The 12140-nt window shown below is 44.6% G+C and overlaps 1 protein-coding gene across 2 annotated transcripts in view; it reads left to right on the top strand.

Moving 5' to 3' along the window:
* SLC22A18 (solute carrier family 22 member 18) overlaps nt 1-12140 on the top strand; it is a 48647-nt gene that overhangs the window by 22682 nt on the left and 13825 nt on the right. For both annotated transcript variants that reach the window (XM_052694576.1, XM_052694574.1), the window contains exons 6-9: nt 5676-5791; nt 6297-6392; nt 7355-7453; nt 11031-11131. In XM_052694576.1, coding sequence (XP_052550536.1) covers nt 5676-5791; nt 6297-6392; nt 7355-7453; nt 11031-11131 — 412 coding nt within the window. The remainder of the gene's footprint in view (nt 1-5675; nt 5792-6296; nt 6393-7354; nt 7454-11030; nt 11132-12140) is intronic.

Genomic DNA, 12140 nt, shown 5'->3' with positions numbered 1-12140 from the left:
ACCTGGTGTCCCTAATACAAGATAGCCCCAATATTCCTTTCCTGTTGCTGCTCACAGCTCTTTGCCCTGCTGCTGTGCTAACTTTCAGTGTCCCTCCCTGCCCCAGTTCTGGTGGAAATCAGTGGTGCATCATGCCCGTGTTCCCCTTCATCCTTTTCCCTTTCCCGCCCCTCAGATTTTCCAGATCAGAATTAAACAGTTGAGTGAGTACTTGTCTATGGATGACGCATTTGCACCCTTGAGGGACTGTGCTTAGGGTGTGCATGTGAAACTTCACTCCCTTCTTGGTCTTCCCATGACCAGGTCAAACCCACTGCAGCACAGGAGAGCCTCTTCCTCGCCGTAGAGCAGCAGCCATCTTGTGCTGGTCAGCTAAAAGCACGTGAGGCAACAAAAGGGCATCCTGGGCATGGTGTCCAGTTGTATCAGGGCAATGAATGTGTGGGTGAAGGCAGGTATTGACTGGTTTTATGCTGTCTCTAGAGGAATCAGAGGGTGCAAGTGAAATTTTGTGCTTGATTTTTAGTCTCTTTTGGTCCTGGAACAGAGGACTGGCCACTACTCATTTTCTTAGAATCATAGGATTGCTAAGCTTGGACAAGACCACTAAGATCATCTAGACCAAGCCCAGCTTGGGGACACTGTGCTGCTTAATGGATGGTTTGGCATCAGGGTTTCACCTGGGGGGTTTTTTCGTCTCAGTTTTTTGCCTTTCTTTTCCTTCCAGACAACCAGCTGTTCCCTCTGGCTGCCCCTCTCTTAGGGTGTGAGTGGATGAGTGGAGAGTGTGGCCGGACTGCAATCAAAGAAATATTTTGAGAGTCCTTTCAGAGCTCCTTAAGGAATCTGGGCTGGCTATGAATGCATGCTTTATACAGCATTGTTTTGAAGTAGGAGTGAGTCACTAAAAAGCAATCTGCACTCTCTCCATGTTCAACTTTGACTTTATTAAGAAAAAGAGAAAGAAAACAAACACAATCCCATTCACTTCAGAAATACACATTGATCCTTTAATCCTCAGGGAAGCATCGGGAACAGCTTCCTACTTGAAAGAATTGCTGTATTGATGCAACATTTAATTGTGCAATTACACACGCACATTTTCTCCCGTGCTTTGCATGCAGAGCAGGGCTCTGTGGCTGGAATGCTAATCAGAATGTGGCTGATGCTATCTCACTGCACACACAGCCCCAGTACAGCCTCCTGGCCAGCAGCAAGCCTCAGGTTTTGTTACAACCAGAGGTACTTCCACCAAGAACTACTGCACACCTGCTCTGTAGGTGTTCACACATATATGCCCACATTAATGTGTATACATCCACATTTGTTTGGCCAGGACCTCCTTTCCAAGATCTGCATTGGGTATAATGTCCGTCAGGTTTTTCTGACGCTTCTTGTGTGACCTGTTGTGATATCAGGGGCACGCAGCACTTGGTGTGAAGGTGCCATCTGTGGAAAAGGCACATATTTGTCCTGCTGATTTTCCTTGTCCTTTATTTTTGGAGATACTGAAATCAGTCTGAGGGATGCCCTGTGCAATAAAAAGCATAATCACAGAACTGTAGGGGTTGAAAGGGACCTCCATGTATCATCAAGCCCAATCCCCCTGCTTAAATGAGTATCCCACAATAGGTGCTGTTTTACAGTACTTGACAGTAAATGCAAAGGTTGGTTGAGTGACAGAGGGGAGCAAATTCAACCATCTTTTAGCCAACTTCAAACACTAATATTTTTGCTGGGTTTAATCTCTTTACCATGTTTTTATTATTCATGGTTTTGTCATTAATTCTGCTTTCCCACCAACGTTAGGGATGGAGTTTCCAGATGGGAAATCCTACCTGTCATTCTGTCATCAACAGCCACGGGCTACAACACAGGCTTTGAAATACAAGTGCTGCTTTCTTTTCTGGGCTTTGCATGGTGTCTAGGGGCACCTCCAGTCCTCTTCTTTTGGGTTGCTACCTCCATCGAAGTGCTTTTAATGCCACACTGTCTTAACAGTTTTAGAAAAATGGCAAAAGGTGGGGGAGGGAGGAGGGGAGAGGAAAAGCTTTGGTTGTTGAAGAGCATTTGACTGATGTTTCTGCCAAGGAGGTGGTGGAGTCACCATCCATGGAAATGTTCAAGAAATGTGTAGATGTGATACTTAGAGACATGGATCAGTGGGCAATGTTGGTGATATGTGGGCAGTTGGACTAGATGATCTTAGTGGTCTTTTTCCAACCTTAATGATGCTCTATGTTATGGGCTCCTGGTTTCCTGGAACCTCTGCTTGTGTTTTCATCATGTTTCTGAAAGCTTAAAATTAGAGCAAGCTATCAACACAGCGAAAATCAGTCTTTTAATGTAACAGCATTAGCTCTGACTGTGGCCTTCCTTGTTCCTGTTGTTCAGGAAATCTGCTTCTGTTTTTGGCAGGACTCATGCTGGCTCTGTGGCTGATGTGCAGGGACAGAGGGGGAGGCAGGAAGGGGAAGGGGAGAAGTCCCACGGCAGCAGCCTTGTTTATGTGCCTCATTTGTCTTAGTAGTGCCGCCGCTTCCTTTCCTGGCGGAAGTCCCTTTCTGATAAGCCAAACAAGCAAAGAAAGAAGCTGTTGCTCAGAGCTGTCACGGGATGCAGTCTATGCCATCCTCCTGACTATCAACACCTTCTTCCCACCCACCTGCTCAGGGTGCAGCACCACACCCAGCAGTTCCATGGGTGCGAGTTGGGTTTTTTCCCATACACAGAGAAGCGTGCACCACCTCCTTGGGCAGCCTGTTCCAATATTCATCTTTCATTTCTATACCCCTACCTTAAAGCCTGTAAAAAGTACCCTTTGACGGTTGCCTTGCAGCTTTGGTTGGGTTTTCTTTGGTTAGTAACCCCACTGGTTGGTGACACAGCTATGTAGTATGACACAAGTGTAATCATGCAAGGCCAGGGTCTATTCCCAGCTGCAGATCTTCCTTTAGAGAGGCTGTGACTTGGATGGCTCAGAGGTTGCTTTCCCCGTTCTCTTGCCCTGTGCTGCTGGGACCCCCAGTAAGAGCACAGGCAGAACTGACTCCATTCCTGATGGCAATGTGGTGCTCAGGTCTTTGTATTTAAAGCTGACATTTTACCCTTTGTATTGCATAAGAAATGGGCTCTTCAGAGTTTAATAAAGGCACGGAACAGATGCTTCCAAGGGAAGCAAGTTCACGTGTTCCAACAGAAAAATCAGGAAGAAAAAAAAAAGTAATGAATGACCCACTGCATCAATATTGCAGTTTTATGACTGCTGGATTTGTTTAATCTTTCTTAAGCAAGCAAACAAACAAATGAGAGAGGTGGTTTCCAGGACACGGGCACGTTACGTCCAGCCCCAGAGTTTGTCTCTGCCATGTGAGATAAGCTGTGCGAATCTCCCCCCGATACCACCAGGGAATGCTAATAATGCTAGTAGGTGGGCACTTGCAGAATGCTATGGTTATGGAAAGGGATCTTCTTGAATGCTTCAGACTTTCTGGGAAATGTGGTTTTGAGTTCAGTGTTTTGCTGAATTTCCCTGAGTTCAGAGTCTGAGTGTATGGAATTCCATGAATCTATGAAGGCAAGCCTGGGTTGTTCTGAATGTGCAACATTTTGAGGTTCTCCCCTCCCTTTCCTAACAATGAATTTTTGGTCCTTTGCTTTCAGTGAAGTACGTTAATTACATACTGGTTTTATCAGGTGTTCCTTCACTGTTTGCTGGCCCTTGCTGCGGTTCTTCTTGGACCTGAAGAGTAGAATGTGTTTGTGTTGGCATGCGGGAAATAGGGGAAACCTCAGGAGAAAATAGGACTGGAAAGGAAATGTTTTTTCTGTCCAATGAAAGTTTTTGTGATGCATTTTTTCCACATCAGAATAAAACTTGAAATATGGAAGAAAGAAAAAAGAATCCAGCTGGAGCAGTTACTTCTCTTGATTCCTTTTATTTTTTTTCTCTCTTGTTAACAAAGTTTCTTTATGTTGCAATGCAAACTACAAATTCCAGATTCCTTGGATATCTGGATAACTTGGGTCAAAAAGTTGATTTCAGAGGATTGGGAACAGTTCAGTACATAATTTTAAATCAGAAAAGGACAATCTGCTGCATTAAAATTAAAAAATAATGACCCAGTAAATTACTAATTTTGTGGTCCAGGGTAATTAGTGGAACAGCTTGGCAGGTAGAATGCAGCAGGTCTAAATTACTGCTCTAAGTCCATTAGCAGGAAGATATTATCTACCTTTGTTGCTACTAACAGGAATACGTATATATACATACATATATATATATTTGCCCTTTGATGCTTTTCTTAGTTGTTTGCATCTCAATCCTTGGTTGTCTCCATAACGCTCCAGAAATTATTCACAGTGCAGTTTTCCTAGCACAGGGGAAACTTGAGGCTTTTACAATTAGTGCTGCTGGCTATTCCATGGAAAACATACACCATGGTCTGACAAGGAAAGCAGCAGTAAAAAGCCACATGATGGCTGATGTCTGCCAGCAGGTGCATGGAAAGCAGTGGTTCCCATCTTGCAGGTCTCTTTTGTGTCCCATTTGATGAGGTGATGGCACATTCACCTCCAAGTGAACGGAGGCATCTCCCTATCCACACATTGCTTTGCTAAGGGCCAAAGTGCAATGGTCATATCGTCTTGTCCCCTTTGTGACATTGGCCTATTTCAGCTGGGAATTTCCACCCCAAATCTGTACCGTGCAATAGGCTTTAAGCATACATTTTGCAAAGAAATCCCCTTTGACTTTCAGGATCAACATGATAGGAATTACTGCTAATGAGCTGGTTTGCTTAGTGGGTGGTTGCTCTTGTTGTAAAACACAAAGGATAGTTTTCCTTCAGTTTTCAACTTGAGTTTCCTGAGATTCAGTCTTGCAACCCTAGACTTTGTTCCAGCTCTGTTTGCTGGACTTAAAGTCATCAGAGTCTAAAATCTTCCCATGAGCCCTTAAAGTCCAGGAGGAGTCGCTTCCTAATCTCCTCTTTTAAGAGGATGGTGATAATTGAGGACTTCTTATTGACTCTGTTGACCTTTGCCTACTTTGTGTTTGGGTTTTATTAGATAACTTGCAATTGTTCTTTTTCATCATTATTACACTACTGTTAATAATTGTTAACTGGATCTACATCTAAGGATGTGGCCCACGTTGGTCAAAGAGCAAAAGTTTGGGCCTCTGATGGACAGATGAAATGTTGTTGATACGGTCTAAAGCACCTTCAGAGAAAAGAAAACACATCAATCCCTGTGCTACTTACTCACCTCTTCAGAAAGTTTTGTAAATCATGTTTGACATTTTTAGTGATTTCTTTTCAAGTGGTGATGTATCTCTGCTGTTTTCAGGTCTGCTTGTATGCTGGGCTGTATTCCACCATCTGTGATGGTCCTGAGCACTTCCTTCACTCCTGAACTTCATTTGATTTCACTGAGAAGTTGCAAGCAGTGAGATAATACTGAATGAAATTGGGATTAGATGGGTAATTAGATGGATCCTCACAGGTACTTCATCTGCATGTGCGATCTTTTATAGCCTTACATATCGCAGCTTCAAGGGAGTTGTTCCTCATCTAACACAGCCAATTGCTCTAGACTTTGCAGGATGGAGGAGCATTTGTCTTCTGTTTATTATGACTTCTTTCTTACCTGTATTATTTTTTTTCTTTTTGCAGCGTTTTTGTTCCCATGTATTTGGGGCTGGTGGGAAGTCTCATAAATACCATTATATCAATAGTTTGGATCCCCTCTCCAGCTAAGCCGAAGTCAGAACAACGTAAGACAGAAAACAGTAAGTATTTAGTTATCTTATTAAATAGCACATGAATAGTGCTGGCAGCTGGAATGCTCTGATAAAGGGTTTGGGATTGTGTTTATGGACAGAAAGGTGCCCCTCTTTGCTCACAGTGCCTCATCCTCTTAATGCTTGTGAGAAAGTACTTCCCAGGAGAGGAGTTCGAGTCAGATGAGAAGGATTTAGGAATGCTGAGGATGCAGTCATCTAATTCATTTTGCATATGGACTGTCCACAGTTTCAGCTCAGTTTTCTGAGCCCAAAGCTTTAACTGCCAAATTCAGTCCCACAGTAGAATTAACTCTTGCACTGTTATCTACACACTCATACCATTCCTATTAGGATTCGCCCTTCCCAGAAAGCATCACATGGAGAACCATTGCCTGCTGTGTAGAACACTGTTATTACAAGCAACAAGTACTCACCACGATGGGGAGAGTTTCTTGTTCCCTACCTCTAACCTATTTATACATAACATTATTCGATATGTTATCTTCTGTAGGCAGTGTATTCAGCGTCAGAGAAATCCTACGCGTGATGAAGTTTCCGGGAGTAATGGAAATCTTCTTAGTCAAGGTCCTTTCTGGACTTCCCATAGGTAAATCTCACTCTTTACCATGGTTGCTGATGTATTTATAATAAGAAGACATACACTGGAGACTGGGCTAGTCTGAAGTTACTGAAACCACACTGTGTGTAATCATGGAGAAGTGGGGATTTGGCTCGTACCTCAACACTTGTACTTCCAGATGCTCTCAGCTACACAGAGTCAAAAATCTGGAATTAATGTAAAACAGACCACTAGTCACAGGCTGCTTTTGTGACTTTTGGCATATCACTTAATTGCTCTGCCTGGTCCCATGGCTGTAAAAGGATAGTTCTATTCTCTGTCATTTCTGTTTAGGCTGGAACCTCTTCAGAGCAGAGGCAAGTTGAATGTACCCTGTCAAAAACACTGATGTCCCTCTTGATTTTAGTTAATGATTATAAGGGGAGGGAAGGATGCATAGCCTAACTTTTTCCCAACAATTTAAAGCTATAGCTGGACAAGATGTGGTCAGACGGGTTTTTAATTTCTGCTGTGCACAAGGGAGCCACTTGCTTTTATTTCTTCCTTTGCTTGATGGTGGTAGTGCTTGTTCTTCTCTGTGAATATTCTTCTGATTTTTCTCATGTCGTGGTCATAATGCACTGCTTCAGACATACCCCAAACCCACCTGTCCCCCTGCTCCTGTTGAATCATTCACAGTCTTGACATGTTCCATTGTGTAGCACAGACCCAATGCTCCGTTAGGTAGGTGGGATGGTTGCCCTAGATGATGATAGAGGTAGTTTTCCAACCTTGATGATTCTAAGATTCTGTGATCAAGTTGTGGTTTGTAAACTGTAAATTCAATTTACAAATGAAGGTAGATTTGACTAAAGGGAGTGGCTGAATGAGATGGGGATGTCGTTTCTGGCCATGACCAGGTTCTTCTAACATCTTGCCAAGACTGACTGGAGCTGTAGAATAACATGAAAGGAAGAAAAGTGTTTCTGATTTTTTTTCTTTTGTTTTAGTGCATACTTGGCATTGGCTGAGATCAATGATGCCAGCTGGTCCTGCTCCCACCACTAGAGAGAGAACAGGCACCTCTATGGACGGGTGGCTTGCCCAAAGTGTGCATCTCTTAGATTCTTATGAAACCTTTAAAACCGTGTTTTAAATGTTTATAAAATGGCAGCATTTCATAGAACGAGATAGCCAAGTGATGTTTTAACAGGGTTTTCTTTTCCAATTCTGGCTCATTTCTCAGCTTAAAGCTCTTCCCTGTTTAGAAACACCATACTGAGACCACATCCATTTGTAATCTGCACTGTAATTTCCTGTGCACTGTCCTTTTTCCAACAGGTGGGTGAGATGCACCCTGGTTTAGTCATTGCTGCTGAAATACAGATGCTTCTTTGTTGCAGAAGACATTCTTCTTTTCCCATGCACAGCAAAAATGAACACCAGACCAAAATAAACATCTCCTGCCCCAACTGCAAGGGAACATGTAGGCAAACAGGATGGAATGTAAGGCTGAGATTCAGGGCAGGACATGGGCTACTTGCTACTGAAATGGGTGGGAATAACTCATGACGAGCAGGAATGAGTTTAGTGGAGGCATTCCTGCTACAAGCAGAATGGAATGCCTAGAAGTGATTACAATCCCAGGCACTTCTGTTCACAGGACTCTCTTCGGGTCGCTGACCCATAGGATTGCATCTAGAAGAGGATTTGGACATCCCTTCCTCCTTTGCAACTTATGGCTGGAGGCTGAGCTCCTACTGGTCTCATTCACCTTTCATCTCCCTTCTGCAACTGTGTAATTAATTAGACCAGCCAAATTACAGACCTCTCTTTATTTACCTTGTAAACAAGTGCGTGATATACACAGAGGAGAATCTCCTGTTCCATACAGATCTCATTGTTGTCCAAAATGAGTATGTTTGAGACAGAAAGAGCCTACCCAAGAGGGTAGCAGGGTTGGGAACCTCCTCCCTGGTTTGCATCAAAGCACAGATGGCTCCATGCTCCTGCTGGAAGCTGAGCTGCCACGGAATGGAGGGGCAGTAGGGGTCTCCAGCATGGCTGATTTGCCTGCTCAATAATGTGAGTGTCATGGCCTTGCAGTAGATAGTAGACTGAAAGCCAAACATGAGGGCAGAAATGTCAAACAGCCCTTGGTGCTTGGAGATCACTAGAGCTTTGAAAATACTGATAATAGCTTCTTGTAGGAATCTACGGGCTTGAAAAAACCTGCTCCCTTCTCACAGTGGCTACCTCTGCAGACCACCCCCTACCCTGCTACTGAAACTTTGCCATATACAGCCTCCCAAAGCCGCTGCTTGCTGTCTCTTTGGTGCTCTTCCTGCCTTTTACTGCATCTTACAAAACATTTTCCTGCCTCATGCTGCATGCCCATTATTATTTGCTGCTCGGTGCAAGGTTTTGTGAAGGGTTCACTCGTGGTGCGGGCATACCCAGGAAGGTGAAGTTCTGAGATCCTGTGAGTCACTGAAAGAAGAGGGAACAAGGAGGGTCTGCTTTGCCCAGGCACTTGTATGGGCATAGGGTAGCTCCCATCTGAGGGATGTTTGCATCCTGAGGTAGCCATGAAACTGAAACATAGAATCATTAAGGATGGAAAAGACCACTAAGAAAGATCATCTAGTCCATCAACCCATCATCACCGTACCACTAAACCATGTCCCTCAGTGCAATGTGCAATGCCTTTGAAGGAGCACAGCTACCTTCCTGCGCAGAAAGAAATGAGCTCCTTTGCAGCACAAAGATCAAAACCTAAGCTGGGTGAAGGACTTCAAAAGAGCTTAGCTGCAAGAGCTGCAAGCAGCATGGCACTGGGAAAAGGCAGCAATGTAGGAAGGCTGAGTCCTGCCGGGTGGTAGCGCAGTGAGGCTGCTGGGTGAAAGGAGATGCACCCTGATCTGATCTCCCTGTGAGTAAAGCCAAGTGTGGTTTTTCTTTCATTTCTTCACGTGTGTCTTTTATAAACATCTGCAGCTCTGTTGTCTGTTTTGGATGTGAGGAGAAAACGCTGCTGTTTGCATGTTACCCTAACCTGGTTTGAGCTAGGAGGCGTTTCAAAGCAACAGGATAACAGCGGGCGCTCCCCGCAGAGTGCTGCGACTGAGCCAAAAATCTTCACAAGCATCAGGCATACCAGCACCTTCCCCAGACCAACGGGAAGCAGCAGGGTGAGGTGCTTTTCATTTTGCCCAGCACCAGCTGGGTGAGGAAAGGAGCCCCAGAAACCTGCTGGACGTGGGACAGTTGGGCCAATCAGTTTGGGTGCACATCCTTCCATCCAAAGGCAGATTTTGGGCAGGTCAGTTGAGGATACTGCAGAAATGACCATTTCCCCATCATCTCACCCACTCCTGAAGCCTTCAGTGTGAGTTTTATCTTTTGTAGAATTTCACTGAAAAAGTGCATTTCCTGTCCAAATGGTGCATATATGGAAAACGGGTTGCATTTTCTGCCCGCAATGGGTGGATGTGGTTGTGCTTGGGGTGAATGAAACACACTGTAGTCAGCAATTGGAGATGGCTCTCCCCACACTTCCAGGAAATGCGGGTGAGAGCCTTCCTGTTCTGCGGGCTAGTGACTCACCTAGCCAGGCCACAGGCTGCTCTCAGTCCTCACTCCTTTCCTCCTGTGCTCTTCTGTCGTTACAGAGAGGACTGCAGCTCCCAGCTCACCAGGTCTGTGCACCTCGGTGGGCCCTACAAAGCAAGGCAGGAGCAGACCCCTGCGGGTCATTGGCTCTTTCCTCCTCTCCCAGCAGCACTGGGATGCCGACACACACAGTCCAATTTCCTGCTGTCTGTCCACCTGAAATGTGTTGACAGAGGCAGCAAGTGCATACTGCGAGCCCGTTCTTTAGTGATGCTTTGTCCCAACAGTGGGAGTGGTGGGGATGGGTAGATGGCTGGACGAGGTGATCTTAGTGGTCTTTTCCAAACCTTACGATTCTATGAATGTTTTTGATTTGGTGGCAATTTGTGTATAATGGAGTACACATACACATCTCTATGTTTGTGTATATTAGGTGCCGTGGGAAATGCACACAATAGCATTTTTAGGTAAGACTGAGTGGGCATTTTCCACAGCGCCCTCCAGAAACTGCCTTAATAGACCAGCACACCTCATGCCTGCTGTTCCTGTCCGTACTTCCCCAATTGTTTCTGTTGACACCACTCTCAAGCCATGGGAGTTTTCACGTGGGGCTGAAATTGCTGCTGGGGTGTGCAGTGAAACCTTTTTGTTTAGTCTGATGTCACCGGCTTGTTTCCCAGGCAGCGTTCCCAATGGTGGAAAGCTAAAGTTAGGCAAAAGGGAGGAGGAATCCAATCAGATTATTCTATGGTTACAGTCTTGTCTGAACAAATGTTTTCTTGCTGCCTTAATACTTAGTCTGCCGTGGGTGATAAAAATATTTACTAGTTTATTATAAACAGCTGAACCTACAGCCTACATAGTCACATTATTTCAAGATGAAAGTAAAGGGGATAAAAAAGTGAACATTTAAAGACTAAATTGCTCTACTGGCTTTGAGTAGGATTCTGCTCCTATTTATATCCAGTGCCTATAAACCCAGGGAGAGCTCCTGACTCACGCTGGGAGCAGAGGTTGGGCCAGTGCAGTGCTGAGGGCATACTGAAGTGTACTTCTCATTAACCCTCCCTCTAGGTTTGTTCCTGATTATGTTTTCCATCATCTCAATTGAGTTCTTTGGGTTGGAAGCAGTGGAGTCTGGATACCTGATGTCATATTTCGGTGTCCTTCAGATGGTAAGTGAAGTGCCATACTGCTGTCTGATGTGTACCTTGCCACATTTTTGCACATATTCTCCCAAATCCAGGCATAGTATTGACACACAGATCATAAATACACTCATAGCTCTGCTATGTGTAATTCAGCTTCAAAAAATTAAAGTGCCTCCAAATTTATTCTGTTCCTTGGAATGGAAAGCAAGTAGAGTGAGCAATGTCTTGGAGACCTTTCCCCTTGTCACTTCTTGTGGATCTTTAAGCTTTGGAGCCAAGATTTCCAATGACTGGCATGTCATCCTGGTTTATGCAACAAAACTTACACTGAAGCTAACAGGCCTCAATTACAAGGTTTTCAGTTCTGTAGGTTAGCTCATTTACATTTGCTTAGTAGCACCTGTGAATTTGTGTAGGTAGGTAGGTGCATTTACTGGCATTTTGCAGATGCCCTCAGTGTAGAGGAAGGACTCGTTCCTTCTGTGGAGAACTGTGGGGAAACTAGTGCAGCAAGCTTGTACTTTCAAAAAAAACAAACAACAAAAAAAAGAAGATGGGCCATGGAACACAGTTAGGAGACTGGCAAAATGGACAAGAGTGAAAAGTTAGTTGAATTATGTCATAGCACAGCCAAAAATAATGGTGATAGTGCAGCCCAAAATAATGGTGCTGTGTTATTTGGAGAAAGAGGCTAATAATTCTGCAGGAAGAGCAACAGATGGCTATAACGGAAGGCAGGAATGCAAGGCAAGCAATATCCTGAAGGAGGGTGGTCTTGTTAGAATGCTTTGCTTTCCTGGGCAGTGCCGCAGAGTTCCTGTGTGATTCAGAGGATTTCCCCATCTGTGAAATAGCAATTTTAGTCCCTTGTGATCTGGATCTGGCACTGTGTTGGTCTCACACCCTAGCAGAGCAGCCAATAGGCATGGTTGTGCATCCATGAGTGGGGTCAAACCTCTGGATCTGGGCAACCTTCTCTGTTGCTGCTCTGGGAGGGGGATGTTTGGTGGTCTGTGCCTCAGTCTCACGTGCT

This window comes from Tympanuchus pallidicinctus, unplaced genomic scaffold (assembly GCF_026119805.1).
Source record: "Tympanuchus pallidicinctus isolate F22 unplaced genomic scaffold, pur_lepc_1.0 scaffold3, whole genome shotgun sequence".
Taxonomy (NCBI): domain Eukaryota; kingdom Metazoa; phylum Chordata; class Aves; order Galliformes; family Phasianidae; genus Tympanuchus; species Tympanuchus pallidicinctus.
Note: the sequence above shows the minus strand (reverse complement) of the source record. Positions and strands in the feature narration are given on the sequence as shown.